Genomic DNA, 19,784 nt, shown 5'->3' on the forward strand with positions numbered 1-19,784 from the left:
GCTGCTTCAATTTCTCTTTTCAATTTATCTGCTAAGCTTCAATTTGGCCCTAGTTAAAGATTTCAAAAAATTCCCTGTTTGGTCTTATATTCCCAGAAATCCCTCAGCAAATGTCAAAGCCATCTTTAAAATCCAGTCTGTATAATTAACTTCACCATAGCACTCTTGTGATATATTCAAATAGTCAATGTGCAAATTTCCATAAGAGAGGCACAGATGCCACTTATTTCATTTGGCTGAATTGACTTATCTTGTGCAACTCGCATTGAACTTGGTGGAATGTTTTTCACCGTGAGGCCGAGCAGGTTTTCTCATTGCACAAATTGTTGGTATCCTGTTCATGCCATATACTGCATTCAAATTCCAAGAGGGTATTGATGTAAAGTGATTTGCAAATGAAGCAAGGGTAATGTAAGAAAATACGTTTTCTCACAGCAACTAGTTAGGGTAATGAATATATTGCCTGGAAATGTGGTGGAAGCAGGTTCACTTGTGACATTCACGAGGATGTTGAGTGATTATTTGGATAGAAATAGTGTGCCAGGATATGGGGCAAAAGTAGGAGATTGGCACAAGGTAATAAAACTGATGCAGACACAACGCCTGAAAGGCGTCCTCCTGTACTGTAACAATTCTATGATTTTATTATTTGTGCAATTTTCCCATTGACACTGCAAGGCAAGATAGGGCAAAGCAAGGCAAGGTACCACAGGTTATGGGCATGCCAGTAGGCACCGCTTGAATGCACACATAGAGAGTAAGGAAGCAACTCTGGACAACATGACTGGTTGCCTGCCCCTGTGCAGCCTATTGCACCCTTATACTGCTGATTGCCAATGTGCTCTGTGAAACAACTCTAGGCTTGCAGGGCACACTGCCAATGCATTGGAGAGACACTAGGATGTGGTGATAGCTCCCTGAAAGTTGGTGTCAGTGCCTGTGGTAGAAGAATGTGTGTGGTTGGTGCCCGTTGTTCATGTCACACTCTACCGTTTGACCAAGGACAAGATGGAGGTCGTTCAGAGGAAGCAGCATTTGAACTCACCAAATACCCAGTCTGCTTCCATGTTGGGTTTTCCTGATAGCTCATAAAGGTAAGTTTGCAAATCTGAAATAAAAATAGGAAATATTGGAGAAACTCAGCAGGTCCAGAACCATCTGAATCAGAGAATCATAGAAGACGAATCTGTGGAGAGAGGAACAATGTTAGTGTTTTGAGTGTGCTATGAGTCTTCTTCCAGAATAGCTAGTTTGTATGGTAGGTTTGGTAAGCTCACTACTCAGACATTAATAAAACAAGTTAACAAGGATGTTAACACGGCTGCCTGGTGAAAATCTCACCACACTGTTTGTGAAAAATGTAAAAGATGTGGTGAGATGTTCTCACTACAGAAAGAAGGCAGCCATAGATGACTAAAGAGATAAGCAACAACTCTAAACTAAAAAGAAAAGGCTTACAAAAATCCAAATAACAGTACAGATCCTACCAAATGGGAAAGATGCAAAGACTAGCAATGGGCAACAAAACAGCTTATAAGGTTTACAGTAATGATACCTGGACTTAATGTTACAGAGGTTTATAAAATCATAAGGAGCATAGAAAAGGTGAACAGCTAGGGTCTTTCCCCAGGATAAGGGCTTCCAAAACTGGACAGCATACATTTAAGATGAGAGTGAAATGATTAAAAAGGGACTTGAGAATCAACTCTTTCACATAAAGGGTGGTATGTATGAGGGATGAGCTGCCAGAGGAAGTGGTCGAAGTGAGTATAATTACATCATTTGAAAGACTTTTGGACAGGTTAATGGATAGGAAAGGTTTAAAGGCAATATGGGTCAAATGCAGGCAAATGGTACTAGTTCAATTGAGGAATTTGATTGGCATGGACAGGCTGAGCTGAAGAGTCTGTTTCCGTGCTGTATGACTCTGTGATTCAGTGACACGGGTTAAAGTATGAGGAGTGATTTATTAAATTATGCCTGTTTTCTCTAGAATTTAGAAGGTTAAAGGGTGATCTTTAAGATAAAGACAGGGTAGATGAAGATAAATTATTTCCACTGGCTGGAGATTCTAGAACTAGGAGGCATTGTCTAAACATGAGGGTGAGACTGTTCAGGAGAGGTATTAGATAACACTTCTGCACTCAAAGGGTGGTAAAGTTTGGAACTCCAACCTTCAATATTAAAACATAATTTGTAATTGTAAAACAATACACCAAAATATTACCTGACAAGTCTCTTTTACATGCTTAATGCAACAGTGCCAATTGTGCCAAAATTCATCTTTATTTAAAAAATGTACAGGAAAAATAGTACAAATACTGGAAATCTGAAAAAAAAACAGAAAATGTTGAAGGTGAAACAACATCTTTGGAGAGATTTAATACTACAGATCAATAATCTTTCATGAACATTTATCACAAAGAATCGATCTGAAACATTACCTTTGTTCCCTGCTCCACAGGTGCTGCCTCACTTGCTGAGTATTTCCAAAATTTTCTCTCAGTTTCATCCTTAGTATTATGACTTTCATTTCAAAAGTATGATATTATTCTTTAAACCTTTCCTACTATCCAGACAGAAGAAAAGTCACGTTTTAATAAAATGAATGCCTCATTAATTTAGAATGAATGTTTTTTTTCCACATTTTTGTAATTTGTGCATTTCAGAAATGGACCATGTACAGACCAGCACAAGATAGAGTTATGAAGTGCCAATTGCTATTGATGTAGAATTTCACTGAAAGCACATCTGCTGTACTAAGCTAACTTCCCTTTCATGAATATTCTTGATTTGTAAAAAGAAAGTGAAAATTCAAAAAACACTTTCAAATCACATGCACTTTATCCAATCCTGTACCCTTGCTATATCTAGCAATTTTCTTCTCCTATGTTTTCTCAAGAATATTCTGTAACTTAATTCTCACAGTTACAAAGCAGCAGTTCATAGCTTCAAACCAAAGACATTCCGAAATCTAAGTTTCTGATTTCAACATTGTAGATGACAGGCATATCAAAAGGGATCAAGGGAAAGAACCAAAGTGATGGTCAATAGACAATAGACAGTAGGTGCAGGAGTAGGCCATTTGGCCCTTCGAGCCAGCACCACCATTCATTACGATCATGGCTGATCATGCTGCACACTCTCATACACTGTTGAGCAATTTGTTAACAAAGCCTGTTAACTTGCTACCCACTCATCTCTAAATGATATAGTGAGTGATGGGGTCCAAGGAACAGGATACCAAGCAAATATGAACATAAAGGCTTCCTATTGTCATTTTCCAAATTTGAGTAATAACGTATTTTATATTTCAGAAAAAATACAATTTAATGGAACTCAACTGACCACCCCATATCCCCATCTGAAAAAAAGTATGTCGGAATAGGATGAATTACTGGAACATGACTGAGACGTATTGTCAGAACAGTCTGTATTTCTCCATGGAGGTAATCGTTGAACTTTTTGTCACTCTGCAACAAGGCCTGCAGGCCAGCGGGACTCCATAGGCATGGAGCTTATAGAGGTTTCTAAAATCATGAGGGGCGTAGACAAGGTGAAGAGACAAGGTCTTTTCCCCAGGTTAGGGGAGTTCAAAACAAGAAGAAATGAGTTTAAGGTAAGAGTGGGAAGCTCTAAAAGGTACCTGGGGGCTATTTCATGATACTGCAGCAAGCATTGCAGAATTTGATAGTTGACAGCACAACATTTTTGTCAGGGTAGGGCCGTTGATCTCATTCAGACACAGAGGATGGTAGGTCTTGCCTCATTTGTAAGCTTACCCAGATGCAGGGTAGGGTTGACCTCACGCAGTTGACGATAAGGGTGTCCATGCAGAATTCAGGGTGCTATGTTAACCAGAAGGTATACCACTCTACATATACCACCACTTGGTGAGCACTGCAAAAGGATTTTCTATATGTGCACCTGCTACCCTGGCAGTCCCACAATTCACTTAACCTAAGACGATCTGGGCTGTCAAACGTTTCATATGATCTTCCAGGTGCATGGATGGATACTGGGGACAAGGTTATCCCTAAGACAGATGATGTAGCTACAGAGGCTATGAGGACACTGTTATGATAAGAGTTGTTTTGATGCAACATATTGCATCATGAAAACCTTCCATGAATTCAACTGCTGAACTGGAAGCCAAAGAAGAATATTGAGACACTAAATGAGTAGTATAGGAAGCAGCCTGTGAATAAACATACGTGATACAGTAACAAAATGGTGGGTGAGACTTAAAAAGACTTTTGATTGTATGGAAAGTCCAACATTTAGAAAACATATTATGAATAGTCAACCTTTTTGCAAAGGTAATGGTTTTTATTTAACTTTACACACGTGTACTGTTTATTCAATACCACTGACTTAAACACCCCTGTGAAATGCAATTCTCCAATCAAAGATCAAACAAACAACTGCGTATTCTGAAGATCTGAAACAAGAACAGAAATTGCTGGAGAAACTCAGCAGATCTGGTAGCATCTTTGGAGAGAAAGCAAAGTTAATGTTTTGAGTCCAGGGTCACTGAATTCAAAATGTGATGCCTGCTTTCTTTCACAGATACTGCCGAGTTTCTCCAACAATTTCTGGCTTTGTTTTCAATCAAAGAGATGTCCTCTGCTGCTGAACACTCCCTCATGTATTCCAGATTGGCTACTTTCCAGCGGCTCTTTATCGTTACTCCCTAACTTGAGACATGCGATGACACTTTCTCCGTTTGGAGACCATAGCCTACAAAACCTTAGAGAATCTAGCCAGGTGGGCACTTGTTTGTATGTACAGATATAAATACTCTGTCCAGAACAGAGACTCCTGAAGCTCTGCCTTACTGCTTGCAGAACACTACTGTGACTACCCTCCTTTCTCCAGGGCGAACTGCATTCAAAAATCTCTGCTTGCACACTGGAGTTGTGCTTTTTACTCAATGTTCTCCATTCTGTTTCCACTTTTAAACCCACTGGAGTGTACGCCTCTGATCTAGTGCATGCTACCTCAGAAGGTAGTTACAGTTCACCCTTGGACATGTGCCACTTCCTTGTAATCAAGGTTGGATCCCATTGCTGCAGCTCCAAGACATGTTTGAGAAATACCAAATGATCATGAGATGAAATCAAGAACATTCTCGCCATTCCCATTTACCTTCCTACAAAGCCATCCTAACAAGACTCGTCAACCAGTCAATGTCTCTGATGCTGAATATTTTCATAAGTTTGAGTCATGTATCATAATAAGAGTCCAAAATGCAATCCCTTATGCTCCTCTCGACTTGAGACAGAGATTCAGTTGGTGGTTCTGGAGAGAGTGGAATGGGCTACTGTCTCTTTAGTGACATTTACCATGAGGACCATTGGAAATGCCTGCCTGTCTGGCCCACTGAGAAGCAGCTGTTGATCCCAGAGACTGAGTATGTCTGCACCAACTTCCATGAGAAAAAGTCAGCTTTCTGAGGCACTCCTGCTCACACATGTTAAGAATATGGATTCTTCAACCTGTACAGCCAGTACTGGCAGTTTAATTTATTTGGAACTGGATCTCTGTAAGCATCTTCATGCCCTGTGGAATGGCATTTAATGGAAGAGAAAGCAACTTGTGCTGCTGTTGGTATTGATGGTATTGGCGTTGATGTTGCTCTTGTTCCTCATCAAACATGCAAGCTAGAGCTACATTAAGGCATTGTGAAGGCTGACAACAGCTTTATTTCTTCTACTGTTACTATGATTCTACAAAAATTTAGTGCTTAACAATACTTGTTTCCAGATGCAGAAGTCTGCAGGCAGTAACAGTGCTGGAGGTCTCTGCCCAATACACATGCTTTCAAACATGGATACACTAGCATTTCTCTTGAAATACTTCATGACCTGAGAAATGAGTGGAGATCAGGCTGAATACAACAAACTGCTGAAGAGGCAAGGGGGAAATAGAGGAAGCGCTCTCGGTGGAGACCATATTCCTCCATGGTATGCAGTAACTCATTCACTTACTTAATCTCAGTGTGGAACTATATTTGAGATGCCTGCATTTCAGTATGGAAGTATTTACAGAAATCTGTTGTGGACATAGGTCTAACCTTAGAACATGATGAGGATCTTATTGTTAGTGGCTATGAAGTGTCTGTGACACTAAATAGTTAATATTCCCATCAAGTCGTGAATGATGGTGGACAATCAAACAATTCACTGTAAGAGGTTCCACAAATATCCCCATCCTCAATGATGGAAAGGCCCAGCACATCAAAAGATGAGTGGATGATCCACCTCAGTCTCCTGCAGTGGTCCCTAACATCACAGTTACCAGTTTTCAGACAATTTGATTCATTCCATGTGATATCAAGGAACGGTTGAAGGCACTGGATATTGCATAGGCTATGGACCCTGACAACATTCTGGCAATAGTACTGAAGAATTTTGCTCCAGAACTTGCAGCTCTCCTAGCCAAGTTCTTCAAGTATAATTACAACGCTGGCATCTACCTGACAATGTGGAAAATTGCCCAGGTATGTCTTGTACACAAAATGTGGGACAAATCCAACCTGACCTGTTACCATCACTTCAGTCTACTCTTGATCATCAGTAAAGTGATAGAAGGTGTCATCAACAATGCTGTTAGCAGCACATACTCAGCAATAACCTGCTCACTGACGCTGAGTTTTGGTCTCACTAGGGACATTCAATCCTTGTCCTCATTACAATCTTAGTTTTAGAAATATGGACAAAAGTGCTAAATTCCAAAGGTAAGGTGAGAGTGACAGCTCTTGACATCATGGCTGTATTTCACTGAGTGTGACATCAAGGAGCCCGAGCAAAACCGGAATCACTGGGTAAAGGGGGAAAGCTCTCCACAGGTTGGAGTCATACTTGGCACACAGGAACGTGATTGTGATTGTTGGAGGACAGTCATCCCAGCTCTAGGACATCTCTGCTGGAGTTCCTCAGATTAGTGACCTGGGCCCAACCATCTTCATCAAGCTGCTTCATCAATGGCCTTCGGTCCATCATCAGGTCACAAATGGAATGGTCTCCAATAATTGCACAATGTTCAACACCATTCACGACTCCTCAGATACTGAAGCAGTCCATGCTTAAATGCATCATGATCTGGACAGCATCCAGGCTTGGGTTGACAAATGGCAAGTAACATTCACACCACATAAATGCCAGGCAATGACCATCTCCTTTAAGAGACAGTCTAATTCCTACTCTTGACATTGATTGGTGCTAGCATCTCTGAATCCCTCAAAATCAACATCCTGGGAGTTACCCGGAAACTTAATTGGACTCACTATATAAAGAGCTACAAGAGCAGGTCAAAGGAATACTACAGGTAGTAACTCATTTTCTGATTCCCCAGAGCCTTTCATCTACAAGGCACAAGTCAGAAGGATGATGGAGTACTCCCCACTTGCCTGCATTCATGCAGTTCCAACAATACTGAAAAAGTTTGACATAATCCTGGACAAAGCAGCCTACTTGATTTGCAACTCATCCACAGGCATCAGCTCCCTCCACCACCAACACTTAGTACACACTGCTGTTACAATCTACAAGATGTGCTGCAGAAATTCACCAAAGATACTTAGACAGCACCTTTCAAACACATGAACACTTCCAATAGAAGGACAAGGGAAGGACATTACCATTTACAAGTTCCTTTCCAAGTCACTCACCATCCTGACTTGGAAATACAACACCATTCCTTTACTATTACTGGATCAAAGTTCTGGAATTTCCTCCCTTTGTGGGTCAACCTACAGCACATGCACTTCAGCAGTTCAAAAAGACAGCTCACCACCATCTTCTCAAGGGAAACTAGAGACATGCAATAATTGCTGGATTGTCGGTGATGGACATGTCCCATGAGTGAATCAAATCTGACTCTTTTCAGACTGTGACTGAGGTAGGTGCAGCATCTTGTAGTTTTCTGTCCAATGTTGCACAAAATACTGCACTGAAGTCCACGTTGCCAAATGAATTCTGGATATCCTACTATAGGAAGGATGTTGTTAAACCAGAAAGTGTACAGAAAAAAAACATTAAAAGGATGTTGCCAGGACTAGAGGGCTTGAGTTATAAGTAGATGCTGGATAACTGGGGTGAATAGGAAAAGTTTATAGGAATATGTAGGCAAATGGGATTAATTCAGTTTGGGACACCTGGTCAGCATAGATGAGTGGACCAAAAGTGAATGTTTCTGTGCTGTATCCCTCTATTTCTCAGTAACTCTAAATATGAAAGAGCAATTAATTGGCATTGCTGGAACAATTTGTCCACTGCCTCTGCCATTCTGGAGATGCCCTGCAGTATTTGACAGAGTAGGTCTCAAGATTCTTAAGCATAGTGTGTGATACATAAACCAATTATTCAGTTCTGTATGGTTCACAGGGTTACCTTTCAGAATTGCTGAAATAAAGAGACAGGAACTTGATGTTTTCCTGCTGCAGTGAGAAACAGATTCAATCTCTTTAAAAAGTATGTGCCATCCATTGCCGATGTTATGGAAACCTAAGTGCCAATCTAGGTTTGTGCTGGCACACCATTCCCTATATTATATATTTTAGAGCCCCACCAGTTATACAAGAATGTGTCTTTTTTAAGCATGGATTACATAATTTATAATTGGGGATCAAACAACTCAATTATATTATGGAAATTTTGAGAGCAGAATTGATTAAATGTACTGCATTCAGATTATATCTGAAATATAGTTTGAATAATTTTTAATGATGCAAAATGAATCATGCAACAAAGGTTGCCTCAAAACTTCAAAATGGCAAAGTCTCCCACAGTGTTTTGGCTGAGCCAAATGAGATATTTTGACATAGGCCTTTTCCCCCTGCCACCTCATCTAACTCTTTTAAACATAATTTCCTCCTTTCATCTAAGCTTCCCTAAATGTGTCAAATGCTAGTCACCTCAACTAATCTGTACAGTCGTAAGTCGTACATTCCGAACATTTCTTTGATGTATACCATTATCAACTGCAAAGAACTACTTATGTTTCTAATTCAGGAGAAGCTTTGCAGTTTGTTGCTGTTAAGATAAGATTGATGACTAATAGGATTCTGTGCTGCAACCTACCTTAATGGTGTAAAGAATGAAATAACATTAAAAAAGATTAAATCAACAAAACCTAGCTGGAGGCTCAAAATCAGCAGTAACCCGCTGAGAGTAATTGTTCCAGTTTCAGGTTTTGCAAATATCTTGTCTCTCAGCAGTCTAAAAGCAATTCCCACTAGCAGACTTTGTTGCCTGTCAGCCACAACCTGTACATATTCGACACTGTCTTCATACAGGTCAATACTCTCAGGGCTAGCAATGACCCCATTTTCAATCTACTTATTAGATTTACTGTAGATTTGGTCTCCCGTACCAAACTCCCTTTAGAATGATGAATATTATCATAAAGACTTGACATAATGCAAACACTATCTTAATTTATAAGTAACTAGTATAATTGGATCTTCCTTGGCATTGCTTACGGTATCACTGAAGGTGTTATCTCTTTTCCTTTCCAATTTGAAATGGTTTTTTTTCTATTCTTTCACATTAATCCTTTTTCTTCTGTTTTTTGGATTCCGTATTACAATGCATAGTTTTCATTGCCATATTGCTCCATGTCTTTGGGTGCAAATGTTTGACAATACGGTGGGGAAGGTGTTACTTGCAGTCAGAGCACAGGCATGCTGGTCTCCTTGCATACTGTATGATTTTTTTGGCAGTGAGATTGGCAGTCAAGACACCAAGTTGATTATGCACATTAATGCACATTTAATTGCGTTTGATGCTTTTATGAGCCATAGCACATAGATTTGAAAGGGAGAAGAAAATTGAATTTTTTGATGTTGAATATGAAATGTTCGTTAGGTCTCAGTTCTGAGGAAGGGTCACTGGACCCAAAATGTTAATTCTGTTTTCTCCTTCACAGATGCTGCCAGACCTGCTGAGCTTTTCCAGCAACTTTTTGCATCTGCAGTTCTTTTGGTTTTTATTCATTAGGCATGCTAGGGACAGTTTTGGAAGCAGAGAGAGGGTGAGGAGATAAATATAGAAGCACCTTAGACATTTTGGGATAGAGAAGATGGAAGGGATAATGTGTGGAAAGGAACAGATAATCAAGATGGGAAATTGTAGGAGGTATGCAGAAAGAGGACAGGGCATCATGAAGTGTAGAGTAGTGGATAATGGGTAAGATAAAAACTAAAGTAACGCAAGTCTTACCAGACATAGGGCTACTTTTTTATTAATGACAGTCAACTGGTGCTGGTTTAACCTGAGGGTCACCACACCTCAGGTGAGGGAAAAAGTTGAGAAGGAGACTCCTTCATAGCAGCCTCAGATCCTGTAGAAATTAACCTCAAACTTTTGGCATCAATCTGCATCACAAACTAATAGTCCAGCTAACTGAGCTATTCATAGGAGTTTAGAAGAATGAGAGGCAATCTCATTGAAACATATATGATTATTAAGTTGCTTGACAGAGCAAATGCTGAGAGGAAATTTTGCCTCATGAGAAAATCTAGGACTAGACGGCATAACCTCAGAATAAAGGGATGCCAATTTAAGACTGAGATGAGGAGAATTTATTTTCTCTGAGGGTTTAGAGCCTTGCAACTCTTGCCACAGAGAGTTGTGGGGTTGAGTCCTTGTAAGACTATAGACCAAAAGAAGTCACACAGGAAGTAGGCCATTCGACCCCTTGAGCCTGTTCTCCCATTCAATAGGATCAGGGCTGATCTGATATTCCTCATATATGAATATTTAAGGCTTAAATACATTGATTCTTGATCAATAGGGGATTCAAGAGTTATGGGAAAAGGCAGGAAGGTAGATACGATGAATGCCAGATCAACCATGATCCTATTGAACGATGGAGCTTAAGGGCCCGAATGGCCTACTCATGATCCTTTTTCTTGTGGTTTTATTCATGATCTTGCAAGCACCAAACTTGCAAGTAATGTGTCTTTGGAAGTACTGTGGTTATTTTTGGAAGTGTTGTGGTGAGTACCTGGATTTGGCAGGGAGTGCTACTGCATCCCCACAGGGAAGGCAGGGGATTGAGTAAACTGTTCACATTAAGGCTGCAACAGGTATGGGGACTGCAGTTACAATACCTCTGTGTCAGCAACACAGCATGGAGATAGAGTAATGCCCATGAAGAAGGCAACTTGGTGTTGGACTCCTCCTATGCTCCTTGATAGTGACTAGACACTGATTGGCCCAACAATAAGTGCAGTATTTTAGGGTGCACCCTCAGCAGTGTTCTTCTGTATGCCATCTCATTGAGGTCCTCACCTGAATCCCCTTGACTGCAGCCTTCCCAATTGGTGAGCTGATGCACACGCATGCACAATATCCTATCCCCTACTGCTCCTGCTTCCACGATTGCCTCCAAAGTATGTCTAGAATATGAACTGGTGGCTTGAGCTATCACGATAAGTGACAAGATCTCTATAAGTACAAAACTGTTGTTATTTCTCCTACTCCTAAGCATACAATGGATAAACTGGTGCTCTTCATATGGAGATCTGAAAGAAGACTATTGGGATCAGGAAAGAGACACAGGGTGGAGATCAAGAGGTCCAACGTCATACCGTTGACTTTGTATTCACCATAACAGCTGAGAGCTGCAAAGGACACAAAGCTTGAGTGTAGTATTATTCTCAAAGCTGCCATTGGTGCTGGGTACTACAGGTCTAACGCAACTGGCCGCATAATGCAATCTCCTGTGAAGGGCTCAGGAGCTGCAGATGCATGTGTCTATCACCAGATTTGTCTGCTTCTTGTTATTATTTTACATCTTGTCCTCTGGGAGAGAGGATAGTTTGCCAGTGATTTTTTTGCACTTTTTCAATGGTGCTCCATCCATAGATAGAATTATGTGAAAACAGTGGGAGCTGGGGTGTAAGCCTGGCAACACCAGAATATGAGTATGAGGTGGAAAATCTGGATGTTAGGACTGAATCTTGAAAGTCAGTGATTGGTGCTGGATGAATGATGGTGTGTGGTACATCAAACAGCATGATAAAGTTCACATAGCGGTTGGGAGATATGTTATGAACTTAGCTTTGACAACCCATGTGTGTTTATTAGAATTCTTGCATTGCTGCCAAGTCTGTGTGTCTAGGCTGTGAGAATTGGACTCCCTAGTCACCTACTCCTACCTGTTTAAGAGGATGGCCTGTTGACACCCCCACCCACACTATCTCTCCACACACAACAATGTCATCTTTCTTCCTTCTATACATTTTCACCAATAAGACATTCAGGGCAGCATCTGGAAACATGAAGCCTTGCTCTGCTGTAGAATATAATTTTTGCACATATTTGTCACCAGCTCACTTCAAGACGGAGAGGCTGTCTTTAAGAGAAGATGGCTTTTTGCATTCAACATGTGTTCTTCACAAATACTTATCTCCTTGCTTAATATTCAAGCGATCAAAAGCGATCAACAGAGCCCTATTCAAGAATGAGGAGGCAGTACCAAATTTGTGAAATATCTAATTACATTGCAACAAGCATGGACAACTTACAAAGCATGAGCCCTACGCAACAAATGGCATCTGAGTTCTAGCCCTTACTGTTTCAAATAACAGCAGAGACAAATTTAATCTAAAAAGGCAAGAAATTAACATTGAAGTTTGGCTCACGATGAGACATGCCATCCAAGTTATTTTTCCCAGTAACGTGTAATAGGCAGCTGATCTGATTGTTCAGCTCCCCCGACAGGCAGGTCAGCTAGTAAATATGTGCAGAATGTCACAGGTTGGGATTCTGTGGTCATTTTGAACTCCTCCATTGGGATAGTATGTTGGCAAGGCAGTTTTCACCTTTGCCAGTTTGCTATATTATGCTTTTGGATCATTGGGTTCTGTTTCATTTTCTAAATTGGCTTGTTCTCATTCTAGAGCTGGGGTAGCTATTTATTATCTGAACATTTAAGGGAGTTGGTTAGTTTGGATCTTAGGAGCAGGAAAGCTGACGTTTCGGGCCTACACCCTTCATCAGAAATGGGGAAGGGGGTTCTGAAATAATTAGGGAGAGAGGGAGAGGACCATTTCCTACCTACTAATGTCATCCTTCCCCCTAGGCCTGTCCATCCTCCCTGGACTGACCTATCCCTTCCCTACCTCCCCACCTACACTCACCTTTACTGGCTCCATCCCCGTTGCTTTGACGTGTCTGTCTCCTCTCCACCTATATTCTCCTTGATCCACCTCTCCCTCTCTCCCTATTTATTTTAGAATCCCCTTCCCCTCCCCCATTTCTAATGAAGGTTCTAGGCCCGAAACGTCAGCTTTCCTGCTCCTAAGATGCCTCTTGGCCTGCTGTGTTCATCCAGCTCCACACTTTGTTATCTCGGACTTTCCAGCACCTGCAGGTCCTGTTGTCTCTGGTTAGTTTGGATGGCTGGTTTGCAGCAGAGTGGTGCCAACAGAATGGGTTCAATTCCTACAATGGCTGACGTTACCATGAAGGACTGTCCTTGTCAACTTGTCCCCTCAGCTGAGGGGTGTTGACCCTCAGTTTAAACTACCACCAGCTATGTCTGTTTTTAATGAGAGAGCAGGATTATAGTGACTTTGATTTTATTCTCTGTCTCCATGATATCTTGTGTTACCCTTCTTTCTGACGTGCTAGGTGCGCTCCCTCTTCTTTCACTTTGTTCTATACCTGAACAAATTTTATTTGTTTACTCAACTATTGTCCTGCTCTATATAAAGAACTTACTGAAATGTTAACCTCTGAACTATAATGTTAATGTCAGAGCTGGGTGTCTTTTTAGCATTTGCACCTTCTTATTTCAGATTTCAAGCATCAGTTATATTTTGCACTTTGGTTTCAACAGCACTTCATGCATGTGTTTAACTAGTAATAGAGAATGGTATCACCAATACAATAGTAGTGAACAAAATCAATAGTATTTTGCAAGTCTATGTTAAATGAAACATTTTCACAGAGATAAAGTGATTCTAAATTAATTGCAACAAGTTTATTGCAAAGCTGGGTTTTAGCTGTTCACACTGAAGTAACGTTGACTTAATGTAAAAGTCAATTGGACATATACGTGTCTTAGACTTCCTTTACCCACTCCAATGACAGTTTTCTTTTCAGCTGCAGTCACAGCCTTGTTCCAGGAGTAAGAGGCAATGGTCATAAGTACATAGGTCATTCTGTGCCATCAAATCAGGCCTGGTATTCTGAAAAGAAATTCAGGGCTATCAACATTCAAACAATTCTGTCCATGCCAGTCTGTTTTCCAGTGGCAGTTGAGTTACTCCACAGGTGCCCATGGTATTAACAGTAAAGCCTTGGCATTATTAGATGTTAACAAGCATGATTATTTTTGGATTAATGCAATGGCTATTCATTGAATTCACAGTAATAACAGCAAAACATCCTACTTGGATTCAAGGCCATGCCCTACTATCACTTTGTATCACTTAATGTCGCATTTTCTGATAATTCTTCTGTGGAATATCTTAGAATGTTTTACTCTGTCAAAGAAGATACATGAGTGCAAATTGGTGTTATGGCTTGGAGATGTTCTGTATTGTCACAGTGCCCTTTTGGTTTCAGTTGATGTAGGCTTGTTTCAGATTGATCAAGTTTTGTCCAGCAAATTCCTCTGCACATTCACACCCAAATTCTCTGAAGATTTTGATAAAGCAATTTGAGAATCTTTAGAAGTGGGAAATCCAGTTCAGTTTGGTTTGTTTGATGCTCATTGACATAAAAGTATCTCTACGATTAGTTAATATTTTACACTAATTTTTATTTTCTATTACCATTGTATTTTATGAATATCTATAGAATTCTCAAAAATCATAACAATAACTGGCAACATCCAGGATAGAAATGTCCATAGAGATATGCAATAAGGAGTTTGAATTTGTTCAATAAGCCCTGAAGTTTTAAAAATCCCTATCACAAAGGGATTCCTGTGTTGTTATTTACAATTAGTACTTGTCCAGTTTAAATTTTGGCAAAGTGATTTCAATGCATTGGCAGCGCTGGGGATAAAAAGGAAACTGGAAACTTACTGTAAATTGTTGGAGCTCTGCCAAAATCCATGACCTGAATCGATCACAACCTTAAGGAAAGGAAGGGTAAAGTCAAAGGAGTAAAGATAAGACACACAAGAGTGAGTTTCCACCTCAGTGAACAAGCTTAGTCAACGTTTACTCCACATATTGTATAAAATACTGATCAAGACCTGGAATGAGTTGGACTGTCAGGGACCTTTCTGTCAATTGTGCTCTACTTTGAATCAGCTGTGACTTGATAGCAGCTCTTTCCTGTCTGAGTTGAAATGCTTTGGATTTGAATCTGACCTCAGACCATTGAGGACGCTATCCACACTGCCACTTCATTGGTGAAGATGCTGTTTTTTTGAATGAAACATTACTCCAAGATCTTGTCTCCCCCATTTGATGGATTTAAAATATCCCATGGTGCTATTTGAAAGAAGGCCAGAGAACATGTCACCAGTGTCACGTTCAATATTTATCCCTCTACTGACAAATCACAGATGATCATTATCAGTTTATTGTTTGTTAAATCATGCTGTGTGAAAGTGGCTGTTACTTTTCCTATTACTACAACAGTAACTTCATTTGAAAAATACTTAACTGTTTTAAGATATCCTCAGGACATGAAATGTGCAAGACAAATCAAAGAAATTTCTTGCTTCTTTGCTTAATAACAAATCCCGAAGAACATTGACAGTGGCTATGCAAAGCATTGTGTTTCAGGGCAATCTGTTTCATCCTCCTTGTTGAAAGTGATCAAGTGAGTTTGAGTATATGTTAAATGATGATATAGTGAGTTGAGGCTATTGGAGTCTTCTCAGCCAGCTGGACAACTGGTGAAAGACTTCCACGGCCTTTCCTAGGATGATTTACCATGGAATAAAGACCCTAGTGGCAGATGTCCTGCCCAGCCAGAGCTGTCTGCCAATCAGAGACCAGGAGGTCATGTACTCAGCAAAACTTAGTTGGACAAAAATAAAATAGAAGCTGCAAATGCTAGAGATCTGAAACAAAAGAAACAAAGTGCTATAGAAACTCAGCAGGTCTGGCAGCATCTGTGGAGAGAAAAAAAATGTGTCAACATTTTGAATTCAAGGACTTTCATAAGAAATTCTTTGTTTTGTTTCTCTGAGCCAGACTCCCTGGAGGACCCAAGGCAGAGGCAAGTGATGTGGCTTGGTGGGAAGGGTGAGTTTTGGCATGGCAGTTTGATCAAAAACAAAGGCAAGGGCTGGGTCGCAGCAGGCACCCTTGCCCCATGACCAGTCCCACGATCAAGCACTAATTTCCTTTGATTGAGGAACCACCAACACACTCCATCCCCCACAACAACAGCCACAGGTGACAATTTGCATGTAGGGTAGAAGCTATTGGGAACATAAGATATCAATAGGCAAACTGGCAGCTAGTGGCAGGCTGAGGTCATTAGTCAATGGATCTTAATTGGCTACTTGAGGTTGCCAGTTGCAGTGATGTAGAACAGTTGGCAATGGACACTCCTGTCCAAAAGTTAATTTTGGTGGTGGTGGGAAGTCAGCAGGGTTTGATCCCTCCACTACACTAATAAATTACATGCCCTTCCTGTTCCCCAACTCAACACTTTTAAGAACAGAAGGTGGTGGCCACAGTCAGGGGGAAATTTCATAAGTGAATATGTAGTACTCATGGAATGAATTATGAACACGTGTCACTCTGATAATACTGGGAATTCTGTCAAGTATTTTTGATCTGAAGGATTGTACATAATTTTGAAAATCAAAGACTATCAATATTTTTGAGATAAGTTTCCCCTGTGTCTTGATATAATGACGTTTAGTTCTCAGCTCCTACTTGAAGCTTGCCGTCTCCCTGGAAATTACACTGCTATTGCATCATGTCATAAAATAAACAAGTTTGTAGCACAAAGACTCTTTCCTTGCTTTGACAGTATGCTGCTTGGCATTTGATTTGAATGCTGAGGGAGAACTGAAACAGTATAGAGGACTGTTAACACCTCTGTTGGTGATAACTGTATTGAAATAGGAGCAATATTGGAAATGCAACATTAGAACACAAAGTGTGAGTATTTCCAAAACAGTGCAGGTTTTAATTTTACATTCTAATATTACCCTCTTAATTTCACTCTGGGAGGTTAGCAGTCAGCAACATTGTTGGACACATCTAGAATGGTGATAAAATCGTTAATAACTGAGCAATATCTACATCAGTGAGGAGATAAAAGAAATAATTGAAAATAAAATGTACAAAGTAAGAATTTGGTAGGACAAATGAAGTAATGAAAATGTGAAGCCAAAGAAGTTAACAAATTATATTAAAATGAAAATAAGGCAAGCAAGAAAATGAGAGAGAAGTGTGGATCAAGATCCCAGCTGTAGATGGTGGAATTTGAATCAAGTAAATATCTGGAATTAAAAATCTAATGATGACCATGACACTTCTCTCAGTTATCAAAGAAAAAAAAACATCTAATTCATTAACATACTTCAGGGAAGGAAATTTACCATCATTAAACCTAATTTAGCTTCACGAGCCACAGCAATGTGGTTGACCCCAACTGCCCTCTGAAATGACCTAGCAAAATACTCCATTGTATCAATGGCAAGAAATCTCAACTTTCCCATCTACCTCTCTAATCTCTAGACTACATCCCTAAATTCCCCACCTCTGACCCAACCAGACTACACCTTCCCACAACACCACCCGCACAAAGAACTGTCTGCCCAATGGCATTCAATCACCTCAACCTGGCAAGACCTGACTAACCCCCAACTTGAACAGCCCCTCAAAACACTACACCTTAGCCAACCTGCCACCTCACCCATCTGCCAGCTCCCTACCAGCCAGCCCATACACCACAACCTCACCCACTTACTTAACCTACCAACTCATTCACCCACCTACTTACCTCATCATCCATTCACTAATATTCTCACTGGAACCTTTGAACTTACTTTATGGTAGAAAGGGGACTATTTTTCCTCCTCTTTGACACTACCATGCTGTGATCAAGTTCTGTGATGGATGCTACCCTCCACACTTGTTGAAGCTGGTGTCAGAAGACCTGACAAGAAATGTGAAGCAGTTTCAGGGTGGTGAAAAGCTTAATTAAAAATTCAAAAAATATCTAACAATGACTGCTGCTCTACAGAAGATCCAGGCCAATAAATCTCAGCGATTAGTATGTAGATTGAGTAGGTTTTGAATTCAGTTTTCAGATTCAGCAAATTTGATCAGCATCTAGAAGTAGCAAATTCCAACTTAAGGCAGAATCTTGTGGAGGCAATGGCATCTCACCTACCAGCTGGAGAGATGGAAATACCTTCCTCTTGCTTTTATTTGGCAAAACCTGATACATTTTTGACACTCAACAAACCAACAGTGAGCCTTCCCCCACATTCAAGGATCCTGCAGATGGAGGCCCCACTTGTCAAAGGCTGCCAGCCAGTCAGAAGCCAATTGCTCTTTCATTCTTAACAGTGTTACCAGGAAGGTGGGAGCTGCTGCCTGTTCTATGTTTATTGGGATGCCTCAGATTATTGTCAAGCGCAGGCACAGGTGAGTGATGGTGGGAAATGGGAATCACAAGAAAGGGGTTGGCAGCAAGGACAACAAGATAACCTGCAAGCTCCACTTCCTGAAATTGGGCACTTTGATCTTGTACTAAGTGCCTTCAAATGAGGGGTCTGCATTGGTTTTATTTGGCATGGTGCCACATGTGAACCTCCACCTGCCACTAATTAATACAAATGATGGTAGGCTGAGACCTTTAAGTGAGACATTAGTTGCTCATCTAAGGTCTTTTTAGTAGTAGGGTCTTCCTACCTAAGACTTAATTGGGGTAGAGTCAGGAAGGTGGGGCTACCACCCTCTGCTCTCCCATCTCATTAAAATCCAGCAAACCTGACACAGGAGAGGACACAAGATTCCACATTCACTTCGCAGATGATAATTTCTGAATTTGGTGTTCAACTTCTTAGGCTATTGTCACTGAGGTCAGGGATCCAATTAATGTTGTCTTTGAAGCTATATCCTAATTAACATGCCACATGAACAATAGACTCTTCCTTTGGATCTGACCTACCATCGAGCTTCACGGACACCTTACACATCCAATAGACTCCCACAACCCCTCATGTCATACTCCCCAAAACTGCCTTTGACCTGAACTCCGAACATCTTCTCCCCGCCTGAAAACACTCAATCTTCTCCCTCATCAACTTTCCCCCCTGACTGTCCCTGACCCAACCTGACCAACTGCGCTCTCCCAAAATGCACAACCTACAGTAATCATTCACCCACTTACCTGCCATTGTCACTCAGCCTATCCATCTGGCAGCTGTACCCCTCAAGCACCTGGCAACCTAACCCCCATCCTCTTGACAGGCAACCCTCCTAACTCATCTTGCACCCTATCCCTCACCCACCTGACACCTTATCTTTTACACACATGTCACCCTACCCCATACCCATGTGCCCTATCCCTTCACTTATGTTCTGCACTCACCTTCGATCAATAACTCGTAAAGTGGTGTTAGGACCATTTAACCATAGTAGTGGCAGATACTGTCACAAAAGAGGGGAGCAGTGTAAGTGCCTATCTCTTAACTGCAGCGTGGTTGGATTGCTGGCCTGGATTGCACAGCTTCAGGTGGGATGGCTCCAATCTCAGAAGATCAGATGGAAATCTCCTTTAAACATAAGTGGGCAACATTTTGTTAGGTCTGCATGAGAAATAGGGATTCTGACTCTA

General features: G+C 40.8%; 1 protein-coding gene across 8 annotated transcripts in view; it reads left to right on the plus strand.

The window, feature by feature from the left end:
- Positions 1-19,784, plus strand: part of prkn (parkin RBR E3 ubiquitin protein ligase) — a 977,400-nt gene that overhangs the window by 270,417 nt on the left and 687,199 nt on the right. For 2 of the 8 annotated variants that reach the window (XM_059648413.1, XM_059648412.1), the window contains one exon: positions 3,318-3,449. The exons of the other annotated variants lie outside the window; for them this stretch is intronic. In XM_059648413.1, the coding sequence (XP_059504396.1) occupies positions 3,390-3,449 (60 nt within the window). In that variant the 5' untranslated portion in view covers positions 3,318-3,389. The remainder of the gene's footprint in view (positions 1-3,317; positions 3,450-19,784) is intronic. 8 annotated transcript variants of the gene reach the window in all.

This window comes from Stegostoma tigrinum, chromosome 9 (assembly GCF_030684315.1).
Source record: "Stegostoma tigrinum isolate sSteTig4 chromosome 9, sSteTig4.hap1, whole genome shotgun sequence".
NCBI lineage: Eukaryota > Metazoa > Chordata > Chondrichthyes > Orectolobiformes > Stegostomatidae > Stegostoma > Stegostoma tigrinum.